Source organism: Sceloporus occidentalis, unplaced genomic scaffold, assembly GCF_023333645.1.
Source record: "Sceloporus occidentalis isolate IW3139 unplaced genomic scaffold, rSceOcc1.0.p SCAF_1, whole genome shotgun sequence".
In the NCBI taxonomy this organism is placed as follows: Eukaryota; Metazoa; Chordata; class Lepidosauria; order Squamata; family Phrynosomatidae; genus Sceloporus; species Sceloporus occidentalis.
Window position 1 is genome coordinate 2210689 of NW_028316981.1, and position 24042 is coordinate 2234730.

The window sequence follows — 24042 nt, forward strand, 5'->3', positions numbered from 1 at the left end:
TGTTGTGGCACCAGAGCTCTCTGACAAAGAAGGCTCAATGTCTCACAAAACTACAATACCCAGATATTGTTGTTATTATTATTATTATTATTTTCTTATATCCCGCCTTCCTCCCAATATATGGACTCAAGGTGGTGATTTTCCATAGCATTAATGTATAGTATGTCTTTCTACAATGTAGATGGACACCCCCATTACATAATTTGTTGGGGATGCTTTGACTGGGAGTTCCTGCATGGCAGAATGGGGTTGGACTGAATGGCCATTCTTGGGGTCTCTTCCAACTCTATGATTCCATGATTCTATAGCACTCTGAGCCTACTGTGATTTTAATTGTTTTTAAAATTATACAGTTTTAACGTTATAAAGTCTTATAGTGCAAACCATGCACTGATGGACTATTGCACTATAATTTTTATTGATTGATTTTATATCCTGCCTTTCTCCCAAAATAGGATTCTCTTAAAGGGGTTTGTTTTTTTAAAAAAGAAAGGAAGGTACAATGTCTTGGAATTTAAAATTATGATAGATAGATAGATAGATAGATAGATAGATAGATAGATGAGTCTTGGAATTAAAAATCGTGTGTGTGTGTGTGTGTGTCTTGGAATTAAAAATCCCTCTTGGAAGTGGGAATGAAATGTTGTGTGGATGCAGCCTGGGTTCTTAGCTCAGCTCAGAAGTTGGAAGGCAGTGTCTCAAAGCATGAACAGAGTGTCTCAGAGAATGAACAGAGTGTCTCTGAGCATGAACAGAGTGGCTGCCGCTCATTGCTTGAGAAGCTGCACTTTGCTTTATCCACCTGAATTTATCTGATGTAAACACCTTCAGAGGAAGGACTCAGTTTGCATCTGCATTGAAAAAATAATCCAGTTTGATGGCACTTTAGCTGCCCTTGGCTCCATATTGTGGAATGCTGGGATTTGTAGTTTGTTGTGACACCTGACAGAGATGGCCAAACAGCTCCTCAAAACTACAAATCCCAAGATTCCATAGCAGCATGGAGCCATAACGGAAATTCAAGTGGTGCCATTCTAATGTAAACGCTCGACCCCCTTTTCGTGTCTTGGGGGGGCTCTTAGCCTCTCAAAATGGTGGCACTTAGTCTGGACCCCCCCCTTCCCAAAATCCTGGCTACGTCCCTGGTTCATGCGACCCCCCTCCGCATTTAAACAGCTGCATTGGCTACCAATCTGTTTCTAGGCAGGGTTCAAAGTGCTGGTTTTGAACTTTAAAGTCCCACACAGCTTAGGTCAAGACTATTCAAAAGACTTTATCTCCTTCTATATTTATTTATTTATGGTGGGTAAGCTAATTTACATTCTGGCCTATGTACAATGTTGGTATGAATCAGTCCTAATGGCTCTCAGAGCGGCTTACAATTATTATTTTTAATAAGACAGTTCCCTGCCCTCAGGCTTACAATCTAAAAGACACGACACAAAAGGAGAAGGGAATGGTGGTGGGTAAGGGGATGAATATAATCTAATGTGTTCTTTAAGTTCTGCAGGAGAGGGCTTTTTTGCAGTCCCAGCCAGAAGGACTCAGGAGACAGGGCCTGCTCTGTGGCTGCTCCCAGACAATGGAGCTCCTTTCCACAAGAGATCTGGTGGCCCCTCTCCCTCCTCTCTTTCCGCTGGCAGACAGAGACATTTTAATTTAGGTAAATCTTTGGAATTTTAGTGGGTGTGGAATGTAATGTGCTCTATATTTTAATTTGTAAAATCTTTTCGTGAAATTATTTTTTCAATATTTCTAAGTGTTTTAAACTGTTGTAATCATGTTTCATTGATACTGGTATTTAAGGTTTTTTTAAAAAACTTTGGTAATAAAGGTTCTGGCTCATTTTTGTTTGTTTTTTAAATTATTATAAGATGTCTTAAATTCCATTTTGGGATAAATGCAGAATACCAAATAATTTGCAAACTAACTAAAAACTAAACTAAAATATACAAAATAACTTCTCCCTGTATCTCCTTTGCAGAGTGAAAGCGGTCCTTCCTTCCTTGATCCCATTTGAGATGCACTTCAAGCAGACTCAGCAGAAGGCTCTGAGCAGCAGAAGCCATAGGAAGGCAGAAAGCACTCCTGGAAAAATGGGGATCCTAAGAGATTTGATATGGGTCCTAAGGGCACGAAGGAAGTTCTCAAGTGGGAGTTGATGAGCATTAACTTGGAGCAGTGCAGGTGACCATGAAATGTGCTAGATCCCTGTGCATAACCACATAACCCCCCAAAAGCCAAGGCACCTAATACTCAACAGCATAGCTTTTGTGTTCAAATATTGCAGAGGTAGGGAAGATGTTTAGGATATTTTGATGCCTCTTGGCTTGGCTTGGCTTCATTTTGTCTGCTCTTTGTGTTCCTATGAAATGCTCAGGGCTGTTTTCTTTAATTAGTCTTAGTTCAGAAGCACCAACTTTGCAAAACAAATCATCATCTGGCAAAGATTTTGCTCTCCAAGACAAGATAGTCTCACTCATCTTTCTGTTGTGCTTTTTATCTACACCTTCTAACTTAAGGGTAATTTGTTTCAAAAGGATGGCTTCCAAGTGAAGAGCAAGGCTCCCTGCCTATGTTGGGTCTGTTTCTCAGATGTATTTTATCTTGACTGATTCCCTGCTGCTGCCTTCCGAGTTCTGCGTGGCCATTGCCACATGGGACCCAGAAAGCAGCCATTCATCCCTGCCTTCGTAGTCCCACATGGCCATTGCCATGTGGGACTCAGAAGGTGGCAGCAGCCACACAATCCCTCTGGTAGTACAACCCCACCAGGCAACACCACAACTCCCCTCCTCCAAGTGATGACACTGTAGTAAATACATCCCATTGCACAGATGCTGTATAGCAAGGATTCCCAAACTTTTTGACTTGTGGACTCCTTTGAAGAATCAGTTTATAGGGTGGAGCCCTTAAGAGGCCTACCCTACATCTTACAAGTTTATGGTGTTTAGGAGTAGTGTTACTTTTTTGTTTCTTATTCTTTAATGTCATTCAATTTTTATTTCTTTCATTTTCCTGGAGCGGCCGCAGTCGTGGAGCACCTGGAAAGTGCAGGCAGAGTCCTAAGGGCTCCTCGGAGCACAGGTTGGGAACCACTGCTGTAGAGCCTTCTAGAGGAGGGGTGCATTTTGTTTGGTAGTGCAAAATAAACACAGGGTGATGACTTCTGTAGCTAAGCTGGCTCTTCCAAATGAAAATGCCCAAGGCCTCTGAGTGGAGATGAAGAACAGACATAGTAAAATGCAGTGAAGATGCATCACAATGTTCCACACATCAATAAAACCTGTGGCCAGCCTTAATACAGTCATCTTGGGACCAGTTGCACAGGTTGGTATGTGGCAAACAGGATGCCCGAAACCTAAAACCACATGTTCTGTGTTGTATTGGAGCCCTTCTTCATCTGTCTTTCCACATGGAAGTCCTTTATTTTTTCTGTTCACAGTGGAAACTGTTTCCTGTGTTGCTCTTTCATGTTAAAACTTATTTTTCAGCATCAGTAGAAGTGTTCTCATGTTAATGAGATTAAATTTCTTATCTTTTAAATTGGGGCATTGGGGAAAGATCTGAGTGGTGAATTAACTCAGATTTAGCTCACCACACTTTCCAAACCCAAAATGATTTTATCTCCCACAAGTCAATGGACCTTATCACACATGGGGGGGGGGGGGTTGCAGCTCAGATCCACAGTCACTCCTGTTCTAGCAATGCAAAGGGTGATTTTTCCACACCAGATGCAGAGTCACTCCTCTCTAGCAATGCGGATTGAGGTTAAAACGTGATGTTTTACCACACCTAGTTGCCTTGCTGTTGAACTTCCGAAGTGAGGGGGAAGAGAAGTCAGTTCAATTCCAAGCCAGTCACGTGATGCGGATTCAAGCAAAGGGGAGTGAGTGCACATTGTATTAACACACCAGAACATACTTTGAGGGCTCAACGATTCGAATCAGCATCTTTGCACATGCTCAGTGGGGCTCTGGACGCTGTCCTCCTTCCCTGCCCCCTCCTTAGCTGTCATCCTTCTTCGGGGTCTAGGAGAAGGCAGGGGATGATGGGATAGCTCGCTGGGGGTCCCTGGGGCCAGGATTGGGATGCAGGAGCAGCAGGGATGATGGGTTAGGTGGCAGAGGGGGCGAGATGGGGATGCAGGAGCGGTGAGGGGATGATGTGTTAGGTGGAAAGGGGGTGAGATGGGGATGCAGGAGCAGTCAGAGGATGATGGGTTAGGTGGAGAGGGGGCGAGATGGGGATGCAGGAGCAGTCAGCGGACGATGGGTTAGGTGGAGAGCGGGCGAGATGGGGATGCAGGAGCAGTCAGGGGATGATGGGTTAGGTGGAGAGGGGGCGAGATGGGGATGCAGGAGCAGTCAGGGGATGATGGGTTAGGTGGAGAGGGGGCGAGATGGGGATGTAGGAGCAGTCAGGATGATGGGTTAGGTGGAGAGGGCGAGATGGGGATGCAGGAGCAGTAGGGATGATGGGTTAGGTGGAGAGGGGGCAAGATGGGGATGCAGGAGCAGTCAGAGGATGATGGGTTAGGTGGAGAGGGCAAGATGGGGATGCAGGAGCAGTCAGGGGACGATGGGTTAGGTGGAGAGGGGGCGAGATGGGGATGCGGGAGCAGTCAGGGGACGATGGGTTAGGTGGAAAGGGGGCGAGATGAGGATGCGGGAGCAGTAAGGGGATGATGGGTTAGGTGGAGAGGGGGCGAGATGGGGATGCGGGAGCAGTCAGGGGACGATGGGTTAGGTGGAGAGCGGGCGAGATGGGGATGCGGGAGCAGTCAGGGGACGATGGGTTAGGTGGAAAGGGGGCGAGATGATGCGGGAGCAGTCAGGGGTGATGGGTTAGGTGGAGAGGGGGCGAGATGGGGATGCAGGAGCAGTCAGGGGATGATGGGTTAGGTGGCAGAGGGGGCGAGATAGGGATGCAGGAGCAGTCAGGGGATGATGGGTTAGGTGGCAGAGGAGGCAAAATGAGGATGCAGGAGCAGTCAGGGGATGATGGGTTAGGTGCCAGGGTGAAGGAGTGGAGCAGATCGGGGTCTAGGAGGACGCAGGGGACCCAGGGGATGATGGGATCGGCTGGTTGGCAGAGAGGAGGAGATGGCATGAAGGAGGAGGAGGGGAATGACGGAGCAAGAAGCAGGGGCCAAGAGGGGTGGCATCGGAGTGCTTTTCCACACCAGATCGAATCGCAGTGCAATCAAAGGGAGCCTGGATGCGAATTCTCTGAAGTCACTTTTTTCCCGGTTTTACCAAAATGAGAGGTCAGTTCAGAAACACTGCTGAAGCACTTCACAAGCAGACCCCATAGAAATCAATGGCGTCTGATAACACAGTCCCTTTATGACGTGAAACCGCATCGTTGGAAGTGCACTTACTTCGGAAGTGAGCTGGAACTGAGCCACAAAACCACCAAAAAGCTCCGTGTGATATACTCCTAACTGTGGTTATGATTCTATCTACACTAATGATGTCTGGTGGAGTCTCCTTTGGAGGTCTTTAAGCAGAAGCTGGATAGCCATCTGTTGGGGATGCTTTGATTGAGATTTCCTGCATGGCAGAATGGGGTTGGACTAGATGGCCCTTGTGGACTATTCCAACTCTACGATTCTATGATTGTGAAGTGATTTAAGTGTGATCTAACATGTATGTGGTTGTTCAGGAGACAAAAGGATCTTTTCCAAGCCCTGATCTAAACACAAAGCAAGCAGCTGAGAGTTTGAGAGACAATATGATTGTTAGTGGACCAAAGAGCCTTTTCCAAGCTCTGATGTTCACACCCAGGCAGACACTGAGTCTCCACTGATTTTTCTCTCTTCCTTTTGCCCTTTTGATTCAATGCTCAGGATGCTTCCTCTCGTTCGTCCTGTCACCCCGTGGCTGTGAACCCCCAACCAGCAATGCAAACTGTGCCATTTAAAAAGCAAAACACGTACAACCCAAAATTGGCCTATAAAAGAGAGTATACCTGAGCATGAGCAGTGTTTCCTTACATCTTATCTGCAGACCTTTGACCTAGGAGTGTGAGGGACAGAGAAGTCTCAGGTGGCCTACACACACACACACACACACATATACACACACACACAACACCTCTGGGAGAGGCCATCCAGAGTTTTGGGGTTTGGTGCCATCAATATGCACTTAACTCTACTACAGTGCTCCCTTACCTTACGCTGGGATTCTGTTCTGGATCCCCCAGCGTAAGGCAAAAAGCATGTATGCTCGAGCATCATTCATTATAATGGAGCTCATGCCCATGGCATGGCAGAGCACATGCGCCATGGACACGTGCACCATTTATCCTTTTGTCATGCGGCTCCAGCGTAAGCTGAAACCCACATATAGTGGGCCTGCCTGTGACACGGGCGCACTGTACTCCTTCCCACCTCAATCCAAAGAGGCTGTCCTGGTCCTAAACCAGTGCCTGTCATCTGTAATGGACTGGATGAGGGCAAACAAGTTGAAGGTTAATCCAGACAAGACAGAGATGCTCCTGGTCAGTCAGAAGGCAGATTGGGGAATTGGGATCCAGCCTATGTTAGATGAGGTTTCACTTCCCCTGAAGATGCAGGTGCACAGTTTGGGGGAACCCCTGGACTCATCTCTGTACCTAGAGGCCCAGATCTCTACAGTGACCAGGAGTGCTTTTGCACATTTAAAGCTTGTGTGCCAACTGCGCCCATTCCTTGAGACATCAGATATGTCCACAGTGGTACATGCCTTGGTTACATCTTCTTTGGACTACTGTAATGCGCTCTACTTGGGGCTGCCTTTGAAGAGTGTTTAGAAGCTTCAGCTGACCCAAAGAGCTGCAGCCAGACTGTTAACAGGAGCAGGTTATAGAGATAGAATCATAGAGTTGGAAGAGACCACACAACACCCCTCTTGAAACAGCTCCACTGGCTATTTTAAACACCTTTATCTTTTAAACTATATTTTATTTTTATGCCATCTGTGTTAATATTATAATAATTTAATTCTGTTTTAATGTAAAAAAATTCTTTGTTTTTAATCTTGTAAACCACTCTGAGACCCAGTTTTGGGGGAAAGGCAGGATATAAATGTTTTGGGGAAAGGGCACGATGTAAATAATAATAATAATAATAATAATAATAATAATAATAATAATACACACAAGTTGTGGGGGGGGGGTAAATGTGCATGAAAATTGATTGCTCAGTCAGAGTATAGAATCAACTCTGCTTTTGAGCCACTGGCCCTCCATGGATCTGTGTCTCTCTGAGGTGCTGAACCTCCTGCTCTCTCACCTTCTGGTGAGGAATCTAGCACTCAATCTCAATTCCTTTGTGAGTGATGGAGGCAGAGAAGAGGGAGCTTGAAGGGCAGCAGAAGCCCCATCCTCCACTCCCTGGACAGAGACCCTCCAGAGGCAAGAGGGCCTCTGCTGCCCTTCAAGCTCCCTCTTCTCTCCTTCCATCACTCACAAAGGAATTGAGATGCAGTCCGTGGGCAGAAAGAATTAGCTAGGTCAGGAAAGGCATGGTCTTCTCAGGAGGGGTGTTCTCTGCCACTTCTGTCAGAGACTGGGAGGGAGAAAAGGAACGTGGCCTTTCACCTTGTACCCCATGATTAGGGTTGCCATATCCCACTTTTGGACGGGACAATCCTGACTTGGACGGTTCAAAAATGTCCCGTCCCAATTGGGCATTTTTGACCCTCCAGTCCCAGATTTCTCCCTTGCTCCAGGCCACATTTTGTAAGTCTCCAGTCTGCTGTAGAACAGGTGCCTGGAACAAGGCAGAAAGCCTCTGGCAGGCCCAGCTCCTCCCCCTCCAAGATGGTCCTCCCCACCCCAGGGCCGGAGGGGGTGGAGGCTGAGGCCCCGAGCACAGCACTGCCTCCTCCAGCTGTAACCTGTGCGGCCAGCTAGGCCTCTCCGGGACTGGAGGAGGCGGCACTCCGCTCAAGGCCTCAGCCTCCTCCAGCCGAGGAGGCTAGCTAGCTGCGCTGGATCTACTGGGGCCAGGGCCAAGGCACCACCTCCTCCAGCCCCAGCCAGCATGACCTGCTAGGCCTCCCTGGAGCTGGAGGAGGCCCCGAGTGCAGCAGGCCTGCATCCAGCCCTGAGGAGGTCTTGGAAACAGCGTCCTGCTCAGGGCCTTTGCAGAGACCCCAGAAGATAAGGCAGGGGGGCTTGGGGAGGGTGCTTAGGGTTGCCATACGTCAGGACCGCCAAACCGGGACAAATGTAGGACAACATTTTCAAATGTAGGACACTTTTTTAAAATGGAGGATTCCCCGTGCCCCTTCCCGGCCTCTAAGGAGACCGAGGCCTCCTTAGAGGCCAAGAAGGGGCGCAGGGCGTCCTCCATTTAATAAGAAAAAGTGTCCTACAAAAAAAAGTGTCCCTCCTTCCTGGCCTCTGAGGAGACCGAGGCCTCCTTAGAAGCCAGGAAGGAGAGCGGGGACCGGCTGGCCTCCTCCCTCTTCCCTGGCTTCTAAGGAGGCTTGAGCCTCCTTAAAGGCCAGGGAAGAGGGAGGAGGCCAGCCGGGCTTGAGCCTCCTTAAAGCCAGGAAGGAGAGTGCGATCCCGGCCGGCCTCCTCCCTCTTCCCTGGCCTTCCTGGCTTCTAAGGAGGCTTGAGCCTCCTTAAAGGCCAGGGAAGAGGGAGGAGACCAGCTGGGCTTGAGCCTCCTTAAAGCCAGGAAGGAGAGCAGGGGCCAGCCGCGATCGCCGCGATCCCAGCTGGCCTCCTCCCTCTTCCCTGGCCTTTAAGGAGGCTCAAGCCTCCTTAGAAGCCAGGAAGGAGAGCGGGGGCCGGCTGCAATCGCTGCGATCCCAGCCAGCCTCCTCCCTCTTACCTGGCCTTTAAGGAGTCCCATGCCTCCTTAAAGGCCAGGAAGGTGTGTGGGGGCCCGCCGTGATCACTGCCCCTGGCCCCTGCTGACGCCCAGGCGGCGCGCGCAGAGGAGCCCGTCCCCTTTGGCCAGCTGGCCAATGGCCGGCTGGCAACAAAGCAGGGGATGAGCTCCTGCTTCAGAGGCCTGCGCGTGCGGGAGGTGCGGTGGCGGCGGTGCTGCCACCGCCGAGGAGGAGGAAGGCAGAGCCAGAAGAGGAGGTGGGTTGGCGCTGCCCACCACTCCAGAAGAGGAGGAGGAGGTGGGTTGGCGCCGCGACCAGCCGTATTAGAGGCAGCGGCAATGGCCGCAGGAGCGGGCCCCAAACCAGGACCAATGCATGGCTGGGGGCCAAACCGGACCGTGATCGGGAGGGCCCCCCAAAAGCGTGATTTTCACGGCAGCCAACGGGATATGGCATCCCTAAGGGTGCTAGGCCTTCTGCTGCCACCTCCACCTCCATTGCTGCATTTTTGGGATGGCGGATGAGCAGCAGGGAGGCCTAGGGCTTGGGAGGGGGCTTAACGCTTTTTTTTAATTTATTGTGTCTGACTTTTAATTGGATGTGTCCTCCATTTTTTTGAATGTCCTACATTTTGCTGCACAATTTTCCGGTTTTGAGGTAGGGAATTATGGCAACCCTATCCATGAGGAAGAGTGATTCTGTAACCCCTTCAGCCCTTGGGAGACCTAAGCAAAGACCAAAGACATCCTATTCTGCTCTGCTGCTGCAGAACACCCTCAAAGGAAGGGCAAGGGGAAGGTGGGGGGGGTCTCTGTCTTCTCCCAAAAAGGACTGGATCATCAGGGAGAGAAGAGAAGCCACCCAGAGCCCAGGTGCTTGGACTATCTGTGTGTCCTCCTTTGCAATCACCCTCCTTCCCGCACAACCATAATAATAATAATAATAATAATAATAATAATAATAATATATTTATTTATTTATTTGTATCCCACCTCTCCCTTTTAATGATTGAGGTGGGTATCAGCAAAATCAAATACAATACAAACACAATAACAAAAACATTCCATTTTTCTCCTTTCCCCCCTACCCTCCCTCCTACAAATATGAAATTATAACAATAAAAACCATATAAATAAGAACATGATCAATTAAAACAGATTAATGCGCAAGAGGCAATACAGAGGGGGCCGATTAAGGAAGCAGATAATTCTATCCTGATCAGAGGTCAGTCTGGGAAGGCCCACCGGAAGAGGACCATTTTTGTCATCTTTTTGAAGGCATCAAGAGATGGCATCTGGTGGGTCTCCTCTGGCAAGTCATTCCAAATTTTTGGAGCAGCAGCTGAAAAGGTCCTCTGGCAAGTCGCCACCATTCTGGATTTTCTTGACTGTAGCAAGTTCTTCCCAGAGGACCTGAGTGTGCAGGAAGAATTATATGGGAGGAGGCGTTCCGTCAAGTAAGTTGGACCCAAGCCATGTAGCGCTTTATAGGTAATAACCAACACCTTGTACTGTGTCCAGAAGCTGATAGGCAGCCAATGCAAACATTTCAAAATAGGTGTAATATGGTTGAACCTAAATTTACCTGCTCCTATTGAGGTGGTGTGGGGCAGGGGGAGGTATGGCGGTAGGAAGGCGGACTTGCGTTACAGAGGAAGGCGAGATCGATGCTTAATATCTATCTCTCCTTCCGGTCCCCTTCCTAATCAAAGGGACCTGAGGGTCATTCCAACCGTGCCACAAACCCTGTCGCTGCTCCTGTGCAATGCCAGGTCGATCAACAAGTCCCACATCCTCCATGATCTATTGGAGGACAGTAATTGCGACCTGGCTTGCATTACTGAAACCTGGCTCGGGCCTGAGGGAGACGCTGTGTGGGCACAGGCCCTCCCTGCTGGGTTTTCGGTGAAGGACCAGCCCAGGTTAGGTGGGCGGGGGGGAGGGGTGTTGCCTTGGTTCACAAGAACACCTTGTCTCTCACCAGGAACCACATCCGACAAACTTCTTTTATCGAGTGTATTTACCTGACCCTAAAGGCTAGGGACAGTCTGGGGATTCTGTTGGTGTATCGGCCACCCCGTGCGCTAACGGACTCCCTTAACGAGCTGACACAGCTGGTTGCGGAGCTGATGTTGGAAACGCCCAGGCTGTTAGTCCTGGGCGACTTCAACATCCCCTTCGCGGCCAACTATATTCCATCCGGTGCGGCTCGGGAATTCATGGATACCATGGTGGCCATGGGCCTGTCCCAGCTGATTACGGGTCCAACGCATTTTGCGGGTAATACACTGGATTTGGTTTTTTGTACGGATGCGGAAAATCCGTGGGCGGAAATAACTAATATTTCCCCCCTGTCATGGACGGATCATTTCCTCGTGGAGGCGAAAATCAAGGCTTCTACCCAGATCCCCCCCGGGGGTGGTGGACCTATTAGGATGGTCCACCCTCGAAGGCTGATGGAACCCAAAAGGTTCCAAGAAGCCTTAGAGGGGAACATGGTTGGAAATGACGGCGACTCTGTTGATGCCCTGACTGGTATCTGGAATACCGGTCTCTCTAGGGCTATACACAGTATCGCTCCCAAGCGCCCTCTCAGACCTGCTTCCAAATGTAAGCCTTGGTACACGGAAGATCTCCGGGCGAGGAAGCGGGACCTGCGACGGCTAGAGCACCGCTGGCGGAAACACCTACGCTTAGCCGACAAGGCTCTCCTAGACCGCCTTTTGGAGGACTATGGAGAGGCGATACGAGCAGCTAAGAATTCGTTCTATGGTGCTCGTATCGCGTCCGCGGAGTCGCGTCCAGCAGAGTTGTTCAGGGTGGTCAGGGAGCTAACTCAGCTCCCTCCCGCCCCGAACCAGATCCTTGAACCTTCTAAGGCCTGCTGTGACCAATTTAACAACTTCTTCGCGGATAAAACCTCTCGGATAAGCGAAGGTCTTAACGCCGGCATTAGAGCAGAACCGAGGGTAGAGACATCCAGAGCCTCCGTGGACTCTATTAAACTGGATCAGTTTGAGTTGGTAAGTACCGATGATGTGGACAAGATTCTTGGAAGTGTTCGGAAGACAACCTGCTCTCTCGATCCCTGTCCCTCATGGCTAGCGGCTCAGGGGGGACCGGCTGTAACCTTGTTGTTACACCGGATTATAAATACATCACTGAGGGATGGGCAATTTCCAACCAGCTTGAAATTGGCCACCATAAAACCGCTGTTAAAAAAGCCCTCCCTCGACCCCCTGGTACATAATAATTATCGGCCAGTCTCGCTGCTGCCATTTCTGGGGAAGGTGATCGAGAAGGCGGTTGCAATCCAGCTTCGATCGATCTTGGATGAAACGGATTATCTGGACCCATTTCAAACTGGCTTTCGGGCGGGTTACGGGGTTGAGACGGCCATGGTCGCCTTGGTCGATGATCTCCGTCTGGGCATCGACAGGGGAAGCGTGTCCCTGTTGGTGCTCTTGGACATCTCAGCGGCTTTCGATACCATAGACCATGGTATCCTTCTGGAGCGCCTGGCAGAGGTAGGAATCGGGGGCACTGCGCTCCAGTGGTTCCGCTCCTACCTCTCTGGGAGGTTCCAGATGGTGCAGCTGGGAGACGTGTGCTCCGATAAGAGGGCCCTCACAACTGGGGTCCCTCAAGGAGCCATTCTGTCTCCCATGCTATTTAACATTTACATGAAACCGCTGGGAGAGATCATCCGGAGACATGGGGCGCGGGGTTATCAGTACGCTGATGACACCCAAATAGTCTTCTCTATGTCTCCGACTGATGCAGTGACCGAGGATGGCGTCTCTCCTCTCGTGGCCTGTCTGGAGTCAGTAATGGGCTGGATGAGGAAAAAACGACTCAAGCTGAATCCAGAGAAAACGGCGGTACTCGTGATAGGTTCCCCTGGTCCAGGAATGACGGTGGTTCCACCTGTCCTGAACGGGGTCACGCTCCCTGTGAAGGACTCCGTGCGCAGTCTGGGGGTGCTTCTTGACTCGTCGCTTCACCTTACATCTCAGGTGAATGCAACGGTCAAGAGCACCTGTTATCAGCTCCGGCTTATTCGCCAGCTGCGCCCATACCTGGCCCAGAGAGACCTTGAAACGGTGGTACACGCTCTGGTAACCTCTCGATTGGATTTCTGCAATGCGCTCTACATGGGGCAACCCTTGTACCACACCCGGAAGCTACAGATGGTACAGAATATGGCAGCCAGACTGGTCACTGGTACCTCCAGGGCCAGTCATATTACACCTGCACTTAAAGAGCTGCACTGGCTGCCCATTCGCTTCCGGGCACAATACAAGGTGTTGGTAATAACCTATAAAGCCCTACATGGCCTGGGCCCAGGATACCTGGAGAACCGCCTCTCTCCATACATTCCGCCCCGCACCCTCAGAACATCTGGGCAGCAACTACTGAGGGTTCCAGGGGCTAGACTAGCCTCCACAACGAGGAGGTCATATTCCATCGCCGCCCCGGCCCTCTGGAATACGCTGCCCATAGAGCTCCGCTCGGCCACCTCCCTGGCCCAGTTTAGGAGGGAGCTAAAAACCTTCCTATTCAAATTAGCATTCCCTGAATCAAGTTCCAGCTAGCCCTCCCCCCTCCGACAGCAAGGGTTGCTGGCTGATGGGGTTTAATACTGTTTTTAGTAGTGTTGTGTACTGTATTGTATTTTAATATGTATTGTATTATACTGTATTATTAACTTGTTGTTCACCGCCCTGATCATTGGAAGGGCGGTATACAAATAAATTTTTTATTATTTATTTATTATTTAACCTATCTGGCTGCCATATTTTGAATCAGTCGAAGCTTCCGAATGTGACACAAGGGTAACCCCATGTAGAGTGCCTTTATTCAACTGGCCTGTTTTCATTTTGTAATCTCTTCACCACAGTTGTGCTCCTACCCCATTTTTCCCCGTTTTACTTATTTGCCCCTTCTGTTAACATTCCCTTTCTTGTTCATTGTTCCAAGACGATCCCTTTCATTGATTCATCTTTCTGCCATTTTTGTTGTTCTAGTTTATTTCACTTTCTGACTCCAGTGAAACTTTTTCCAAAAGCATTTTTTTTTTTACATTGCGAGCATTGCTCACCCCTGGGCTGCCTTTCATTTTGGCCCTTTCCTCTCTTTCTGATAAAGATCTGTGGTGTTGTTTTAAGAGAGTTGGAAGAGATCCCAAGTGCCATCCAGTCCAATCCTCTTCTGCCATGCAGGAACTCTCACACTTTCCTCACCTTTTCTTTTCCAACACCTGTGGTTCCCAGACCAGGAGCAAGCAGAGAAAGGAGTGGGGAGCCTTCAGCAGGGCTTCTTCCTTGGGGCCTGAATGGCATCCCCTCCATCCAGATGAGGGTCTCTTGCTCTTTGATATCCTGTTCAGGAGAACAGAAGAGATGGCTGTGTGCATTATAAGCAACTTGGTTTGGAGTGGGGTTAGAAGGGTGGATAGGATATTTTGATGCCTCTTGGATTGGCTTCATTTTGTCTGCTCTTCGTGTTCTTATAAAACGCTCGGGGCTGTTTTCCTTAATTAATTCAGAAGCACCAACTTTGCAAAACAAACCATCACCTGGCGGGGATTTTGCACCCCAAGCCAAGATGCCTACACTACACCCAATGGTTGGTTCCATGTTGCTCCCTTAATGGGGATGTCATCACAACCGAACCCCAATATGAAGCCAAGTGGGATGAAAAAGAGGTTACTCAGGAATACTGACTGTTTATCAGTTTCTCTGGTGTCATATTGCAAAATAGCTGACTGAGCCTTGATGTTTCAGCCTTGGCTCCCTCTGTGGCTGGAGATTGCCCTACACAGTTGATACTCCAGTGCCCTCCTCCCTCCAGCAGGAATACATAGAGTTCTAGAGATGGAAGGGAACCCCAAGTGCCACCCAGTCCAGCCCCTTCGTCTACCATGCAGGAATACATAGGATCCTAGAGATGGAAGGGAACCCCAAGGGCCATCCTGTCCAGCCCCTTCTTCTGCCATGCAGGAATACATAGGATCCTAGAGATGGAAGGGAACCCCAAGGGCCATCCAGTCCAGCCCCTTCTTCTGCCCTGCCGGAATACATAGGGTTCTAGAAATTGAAGAGAACCGCAAGGGCCATCCAGTCCAGCCCCTTCTTCTTTCATGCCGGAATACATAGGATCCTAGAGATGGAAGGGATCCCCAAGGGCCATCCAGACCAGCCCCTTCTTCTTCCGTGTAGGAATACATAGGGCCCTAGAGATAGAAGGGAACCCCAAGGGCCATCCAGTCCAGCCCCTTCTTCTACCCTAAAGGAATACATACGGTCTTAGAGATGGAAGGGAACCCCAAGGGCCATCCAGTCTAGCCCCTTCTTCTTCCATGCAGGAATATATAGCATCCTAGAGATGGAAGGGATCCCCAAGGGCCATCCAGACCAGCCCTTTGTTACCCATGCTGGTCGATATAAATTTTGGAATCCATGATAACCCTTAATGACCCCTGGATGAACTCTAGCAGCCTGTCCTCCATTACTGGCAAAGCGAGAGGACATGTACACCTCCCCTAAGGGAGCACCCATATTGACATCTCAGAGGGTCCGGGGAAGTCGCATGGATTATCTCAAGGCTGGGAAGAGTGAAAGGATTGCCTTCCCTGAAGCTATCAACCTCCTCCTCGAACCTATTGTCCGAGAGGCATAAGCCCTTTATACTATCTAAAGCAGACATCCAGATGAAAAGAAAATCTTTAGAACACCTTTGTTTCAGCCAAGCCGGCCTCTTTGCCTCAGGCCAGATTTGGCCTATAAAAAGTCCCCACTTTGGCTGCTCAGCGCGCCATTTTCAAGGTCTACTCACTCCACGTCAGTCAGACCTCTGTTCTGGTAGCCGGCATTTCTGCTCACTCCCAGGTTGCGGAGCAGACTTGTCTCACTGTCCAGCACCCCATTCGCTCCCCGGAGGGAATCTACATTCTGGTAAGCATCTTCATTAGTAACGTCTGAAATCTGTTCCCATTTTCCAACCCTAATTTTCCTGAGTCCTGAGTGTGTGTGTGAGTGTATGCGCGACGCATGTGTTTTTCCCCTATTTCAATAAATTAGACATCTAGTTATTAATATCCGTCTCACCTTTATTTATTGGGATCCCCTGGTCTACTCCGTATACATATCGGGAGGGCGATTTCAGTGGGCTCACGTAGCCAGCCCCTCTTGCAATATTTGAGCTAATAACAATAATAAAATTCCCCTACAGACCCTTGGCTACAAATTGGTGGAGAAAGCTTGGGCATAGAACTCTCCCCCGAAATCTGGACTTTCCAAACTGATCACTTGGGCTGTCTAGATCTCGGAACGTAGAGAGAACAGGGATTCCAACGAAACTGCTGCAGACAGGAATAAATAGGGAGGTGTGTGTATGTGTTCTTGTGCGCTTGGCCATAAGGGCAAAGGGCTATCTTGGGTTGGCTGATCCCATTTCTGGCTTTGGCTGGATGTTCTGCTCATTGGCTCTGGTACGCCATCCAGTGGTGGACTCCAGTCACCCCTGGGCGTGATTGTCGGAGTAGGTTCCCAACGCCCTATTTTTGTTTTCTCTATCCGTGGGTTGGGAAAAAGTTATTAGGAACACCCTGGCCAGGCATCCTGAAAACCTTCCCACTCCAGAACCTAAGCTTACAGTTAAAAGTTAGTGCAAGGAACCACTACAGCCAAATCCAGGCATTTGGGCTGCAGTGCAAAAAGGAGTCCCAAGGCAAACTTCCAGTTTGAGGCATCCCTCACATGGAAGAGCCTGTTTTAAAATGGTGAGCCAAGGAACCTTTAAGGTCTTGGCATGTTTGTTTTGAAGCCAGTGGGTCTTAACTCCTAGCTTCCCCCAGGTGTGTACCTCTTAAAGGTCACAGTCCACCTAGCCAAGTGGTTTTAAAACCCAGAGCTTTCTTTTTGGTGTGCCTTTTAATGGACACCCCATCTGGCTGCATTGGTTTTAACCTCAGCCTGTCACCACTAAAGCAGCTAGAGAATTGTGGATTGGGAACAGACAGATCCCTTTCCATTGTGTTATCCCAAAACAAAGCCAGAGAATAAAGGTCCCATAAAACATAACCCAAAAAAATCACAGTCACAAATCCCCCTTGAACGGGCAAGGTAGGCAAAGGAGGGAGACGTCCTGGTCCTGAGGCCGAAAACCCGGGGTCAAGGGAGGGAAAGGCAGCTCCAAGGAGTGCCATTTGTGGGAGCCTCAGGGAGGTCCCAGGGAAGGAAAACTCAGGCAGGAGTCTAGCTGGGGGCCAAAGTTTGAGTTGTTAGCCGGGCCACGCCGAGTGGAGCTACAGCATCCGAACTCCCCAGTGAAAGTGAGGCAGGGCTGAACTGACTTCTGACCGGGTCTAAACGGAGGACTACCCTTAGGTCACTCGCTGCAGCAGCGCCGGGCCCTCGCGTGAATTGGGCGGCGTCCCTGACCCAGAGTTTCATTTTAACGGTTCTGTGGGGGCCTCAGGGAGGATCGCAGAACAGCAGCTCTCTGTAGGATAGAAGGTTGTATCTGGACCAGTTAGGAGTGAGGATTCCCTGGAAGCCTTGCGCAGAGGTTCCAAAATCCCTCCTAGCACAGGATTCGACGTGGAAGGAATAAGGGTTGCTGGAAGCCTCTCGGTGAGGTTCCAGAAACAGTAGTAGCAAGCAGGGAGAGTAGCCAGCCTCCCTCCAGGGAGGTTTCCCCTGGAAATTTGGCTCTGCTCTCCAAGAGTGTGAATTTTGGAGTGTAGTATAGAAGAAGGACCCCAAAAGTCAGAACCCTAGAGGTTGCCTGGCTTTGAACTTCTCCCTTAGCAAAAAGGGGAGGAAAATACCAAGAAGCCCCTTAAGGGTCTTGGTCATTTCAGTTTTGAGCAAGTGGTTTTAACCCAAGCTCTGCTGTGGAGAAGCCTTTTAAGATCTCCACCAATTCAGGCTACAGTTGGGTCAAAACCCTTAGCCCACCACACAGAGGAGACTTTGCAATTTTGCAACAGCCTTGGAGGACAATCCTCCAGAGAAAAGAAAAGGCAGGTCCCAGTTCCCAGCTCATTGTCCCCCTCACTGGAGGTCAAGGCACAGAGATACCTAAGATCCCAAGGACCCCACCACTAAAATGGAGAAGAAAATTAGAGAATTGGTAGCCCAAGTCAACTTCCTCAGAGAGGAAAATTCCACTCTGGCAGCTAGGATCCAGAAATTGGAAATAGCCTCTAAGCAAGAGCCAGCCCTTTTCCCTATCACAGAAGCTTGTGTGATGGCAGAATTGTTGGGCCCCCTGAATCAAGAGACCAGTCTCACATGGATGCTTCGGGCAGCAAACAGCCTCCCATCTGCCACAGGCTTCCATTTAACACAGATAGCCAGATTATGCATGTCTCCTGCACACAGAGATATGCTAGAATCAGCAGTAGTAATGTTTAGGGACCTTTTGTCCAGAGATATGTACTCTTGCATGGGAGAAATCTTGAGCCTATTGTGGCCAAGAGAAGGTGTCAGGTATCTGTACCATAGTCTAAAGCAAAAAACAAATGAGGATCCAGAGGCATACATTGCCAAAAAGATTTTGCTGGCAAAGGTAACTCTTTCCTCCGAGGAGATGGAGACAGAGTTTGTCAGTCATTTACTGGAGGGATTCCATCCCATGAGCAAAGTGGCTTTGGACATTCTAACCGAAGGGCAATATGGGGGAGTGAATGCCCTTCACCCGAAGTTGGGGATGCTTTCCCTAATGTTCCGTTTTCAGGTAAGGCAAAGGCAAGAGAAGGCCCTAGCTCAAAAAAGGGAGAACAAAAAGAAAAGTAGGATGAGTACCCCAAGAGAATGCTTCTCTGGTCCACCTAGAAGCCCCATTCAGCCTGCACCCACTCCCCAAAGGGAGATGGCAACATCAGATGGTGCAAATCTTCCCAGCATACAGCCCCCAGAAACGCCCAAAAGACCTCATTCCCAAGGGACAGACACCAGCAGTTGTCCTGCAAACCTCAGACAGACAACCCCTCATTGCCCACATAAAAAGGAAAACGTCCCTCTTCCTTCTAGAAACACTTCTGCTGCAGTTTGGACTACAGTCCACAAGCAGAAAGGTCACAACCAGGCCCCACATGGGCACCCAGGGGCCAGAAGAGTCAAAACCCCAGAAAGTAGGACATGGACTCCCTCCCAAAATCCCAAGACTTGGAAACCTTTCCAGACAGGCCTGCCAGAGAAAGGGAACCCCAGAGGTCATTCATCCCATCTCCGCGGTCCATATTGGAATGGCACTGGGAGATGTGTTCCCCCAAAGAGACACAAGCCCAGTTCCTTGGAAGAAACAGCAGGAATGGGTGACACTGTCTCAGCCTCAGTTCCCCCATCCCCCACCACATGGCAAGGAAGAAAGGCCCCAGAAAATAGCTTTCGAAAAGGTATTTTAGAGACTGCCCTTTGAGAAGCATAGCACTCTGCAGGCCCTCCAGGTATGTGCAGAGAACTTTTGTAAAGGTTGAGATTTTAGAAAACAGGGAGTTTTCTTTTTCTCTGCTATAAAGTCTAGTTTGCCTAATGCCACAGCCTCATGGAAAATTTGGCTGCGAGTAGGGTTGCCATAAGTGAGGACCTCCAAACCAGGACAAATGTAGGACAAATGTAGGGCAACATTTTCAAATGTAGGACACATTTTATAACAAGGGAGGACGCACAAAAAATTGAGGTTTTTTTAAAAAAATGTTAATATAAATGCATGTTTTTAGGCATGATCAAAATGGAGGACATTTAGGCATTATTCTTAGACAGATGGCAGAAATGGACTTGCCCTCGGGTTCAACTGTACATCTCAGAAGTGTGTACTTGGGCAAGGGACTGTGGTTTTTCCTCAGGGCGCATGAGTTTGTAAAACTCACAGCAAGTTACATTGGCTGTGCCTCAGAGGCTTGTTGATATCATCATCATCATCATCATCATCATCATCACCACTATAATTGGCCAAGAAAGGCAGACTTGTTAGCATTCAAAGCACCATAAATACACAAAAAATGCACTTGCATATATTTAATAATAAAAAATAATGAAAAAATAAATAAAAAACAAGGCAGGGGTGTATATATTTGATAATAAAAATTAATGTAATAAAATAAAACAAGCAATAATAAAAATTAATGTAATAAAATAAAACAAGCAATAATAAAAATTAATAAAATAAAATAAAAACAAGCAATAATAAAAATTAATAAAATAAAATAAAACAAGCAATAATAAAAATTAATAAAATAAAATAAAACAAGCAATAATAAAAATTAATAAAATAAAATAAAACAAGCAATAATAAAAATTAATAAAATAAAATAAAACAAGCAATAATAAAAATTAATAAAATAAAATAAAAACAAGCAATAATAAAAATTAATAAAATAAAATAAAACAAGCAATAATAAAAATTAATAAAATAAAAAATAAAAAGCAATAATAAAATTAATAAAATTAAATAAAAACAAGCAATAATAAAAATTAATAAAATTAAATAAAAACAAGCAATAATAAAAATTAATATAATAAAAAATAAAAACAAGCAATAATAAAAATTAATATAATAAAAATTAAAAAGCAATAATAAAAATTAATAAAATTAAATAAAAACAAGCAATAATAAAAATTAATAAAATTAAATAAAATAAGTATTTTATATTTTAAAAAATAATTTAAAACCCCCAAAATACCAAGGCAGACCTAATGGCCACTGACTCAGCTTTCCTCTTCTTCCTCCTCCTCCTTCTGTGGCCCAATTCTGCCCTGGCCTTCAGGCACCCTTCCTCCAGCTCCTTCCTCCTCCTCCTCCTCCTCCTCCTCCTCCTCTCCCCCCTCCTCCTCCTTAGGATGCCTGGCGCGGGAGGAAGGGAGGTGGGGCAAGCGCGCGCGCGGAGGGAATGGGGAAGGCGCGCGCGCGGAGGGAATGGGGAAGGCGCGCGCGCTGCCACTGGCCCCTACTGAGGCCTGGGCAGCGCGCAAGCCCTCCCAGTGGGGGCGCGGTGGCAGCGGCGCTTCTGCCGCCAGCCCGCCGAGGAAGAGGAGGAAGGCGGAGCCGGAGGAGGAGGTGGGTCGGCGCCGCAGCAGCCGCATTAGCGGCAGCGGCAATGGCCGGAGCGGACCCCCCAAACCGGGAACAAGGCACGGGTGGGGGCCCAAACCGGACCGTGACCGGGAGGGGCCCCCCGAAACCGTGAATGTCACAGGGGCCGCCGGGTTATGGCAACCCTAGCTGCGAGGAGCCAAGAAAATTGAATCATGGGCAAAGGAAGTTGCAAAGCCCATCATCCTGGTTGGCTTAGAACTCAGATTCAGTTGGTGGCAAATTACCTTTGTTTCCCCTTTTGTGATTTACACCACTCTGGTGTGAGTGGAGGGTTTGTCAACAAGGGAAAGATGGCTTATCTCTATAAAGTTTGCAACACCATGTTTGAGAAGGCTTGGAGGGAAAAGATTCCCCCCCTCCTCTTTTCCTGCTTCGTAAATTAGAAATTGAGAAATGTTTCATTGTTTTCTGTTTGTTTACACTCTGCATGTGCTCAGATGCAATGCAGAACAAAAAGGTCAGAGCTGCAGGCTCAGGTTGTTTACAACGACCCCCTGTTCCATGGAACTAGTTTGGATTTTTTAAAAAAATTCATTGCGGGTATGGTTTCAAGCCCATTCCCCGGTGTGTTTGTCCTTTAGAGATCTCTTTTTGAGCTTCTTGGCATAGTTTGGTATAGTTAGGATTGTCATTCTGTGTATTTTAAGGTTTTTAGATAGTGCTGGGTTTGTAGCACTTCTATATTCTTGTTGTGTTGGTGTTCTGACTCTACTTTTGGCAAGAGCCCACCATCTGTCTTTTCTTTAGTGTAGGTTTATGCTGTTAGGATTTTGTCTTTTGGATAAAGACATGTAGTCTATCATATTGTGCCCCTCCAGTTTTTAGGAACACATGGTTGGAACCAGAGTGGGTCCCTGCTGCCATGTGCTCAGGGCTGCATAAGTTTTAAGCTGTAGTTTCCTGTTTCAGTTTTTTCTGCTCTCCTCACATGCTCAGAGGCCTCCTGCCGCCCAACACCTCCATCTTCTCTTTTGTTATTCTTGCATTGTTCGATCTACTCCTTTGTCTTGTCTTCAGTAATCAGTACTGTGTGTCAAGTTTTTTTGTAGACCTTCTGCTTAGACAAAAGTTTTCTTTTGCTCTTATAAGTCTGATCTGGTCATCTTCCATGAGTCTTGTCCTACATCCTCATTCCCGAGAGTAAGACTCAACAGAGTTACACTGTCTCAGCCCCAAACCAAAGTTTTGGTCTTTTCCTCAGGTGTTTTTAGCTGATTTTGTGTGCCTTTCTTCAGCTCCCTCCCTCTTCTACAACCGGCTCTCAGACTCTAATTTGGATGTTACTTGGTTAGACTATAGATCTCTTATGTAATTATGGAGAATGTAAAGGGACAGGACTTTCTAGTTTTTATCTCTTGACCCAAATTTGGGCTACTTTTGTTGTTTTGGTTGTGTTAAGAGGACATAGCATTTTGTGAAATAAATCTGGTACTTAGGTATTTGAAAAACTAGACTTTCCATAATCAGGCTGCTCGATCAGGAAAAGGGAGCCCCATTTGTCTCCCTTGCCTTAATTTACATAGATTTGGCTGGCCCAGCAGGGTCAGGCATTGTAAAGTTGTTCTTGACTGCCTGGGATCCAGGAGTCTGAAGGCAACTTCCTCTTTGTCTAAAGTCTGTAGGCATTAATTCATGATCCCAAGAGTCTTTGTTTTTCTGTTAAGTAGTTATAAAGAGCCTCAGGTCAGCATAGTCTATCTGGGAAAAATGTCTTAGCTGCTGACTCTCAACCAAGGTATTTCCATACATGAATTGCTATTTGTGTTTGTTTAATTGTTTGAGATTTGGGAGTGTGAAGGAACTCCCTCCACTGTCTATTTTCAGAGCCTTGGAATTTATAGATGAGCTTCACTGGCAGAGCAGTCTACCTTTTTGTCCTCCACTATTTATGTAGGACAGTGCATCCACTGTTTAATTTCTCTTCCCTCTTCTCTTAGCAATTTGAGGTGTGTTCATACCACCTTGCCACACAAGCGCCCCCTGTTAGTCACAAGCTGTTGCTTCTGCTTTTCTCGTTACATGCTCAGAGACTATGCACTCTAAGCATGCTCAGGAATCCTCTTCTTTTCTCCTAGGAATTGGGAAGGATAGATTTCTCATAGGTGCTCTGTTCTTTGCTGTGAGTGTTGCCAATGATGCCACACAGCGCCTCCTAAAGGTTTTACTTTGCTCTCTGCACATGATCAGAGGCTAGGATCATGCTGCAAATATACCCAGTGTTGTTCTGCCTATGCTCGGAGAACTGAGTGATTTCTTCCACAAGGCGGTGACTTATTTGTATGTGTGTCGTTTTATGTCCATTTTGTTCTGCGACTTTGAGACTGAGTGAAAGTCACACTCTCTCAGCCCAAAAATTAGCTGTGCCTTCTCATTTTTGTTATTGTTTTGTTCTATTTTTGCTGTTAGCCCTATGCATTTACTGCAACACCTTTGTTTTGGATTCCACACCCTTTTGACTATCAGAATTTTGGTCTTTTGATTGGTCTTTTAAGGCTGCTTCCCATACATTATTTTGGTAACAGCAGGCCTAGTGGTCAAATCGCCTGAATGTGTGACTTTGTTTTCATTTTGAGTTATTTTCCAGTCAAAGTACTTTCCAATGATACAGTTGTTGTTGTTTTTGCTTTTCTTTTGCCTTTTTCATTTTTGCTGGTCAGCAAGCCCAATGGTTAGATTTTTGCCAAAGTTAAAACTTCCTCCAGGGCTGCTCCAGCTTATTTTCACTGTTTTAAAAGAAATGTTTCTAAAATACACCCATGGCTGGACTACTCTGTTTAAATGGTGCAAGTATACCCAGGCACTGGGATCCAGAAATAAATGATTTGACTATTTTGAATGTAGTGTTGCTAAAAGTTAATTTACACACCCTCACAGCAGCCTTGGTCAAGCCTGGAAATTGACCACAACCAAACAGTACAGTGCCCTCAGTGCATTGCCTCACAAACGCCTTGATTTTCTGTTATTAATGTTGTGTGTTTCTATACTCTGCATGTGTATGCCAGTCCTATCCCTGGCGTCTATGTACTATCTATCTGCCTATTTAAGTGCCGGACAATGGCCTCACTGAACTTCTCTGCCACTGCTTTAAATGTTGACCTCTCCCGCAT

At 47.7% G+C, this 24042-nt stretch overlaps 1 protein-coding gene across 1 annotated transcript in view; it reads right to left on the minus strand.

Annotated features, from left to right (window-relative positions):
* LOC149320353 (protein NYNRIN-like) overlaps positions 1–24042 on the minus strand; it is a 32357-nt gene extending 8315 nt beyond the window's left edge. The window contains exon 1 of the mRNA XM_089499539.1: positions 24000–24042. Coding sequence (XP_089355665.1) covers positions 24000–24042 — 43 coding nt within the window. The remainder of the gene's footprint in view (positions 1–23999) is intronic.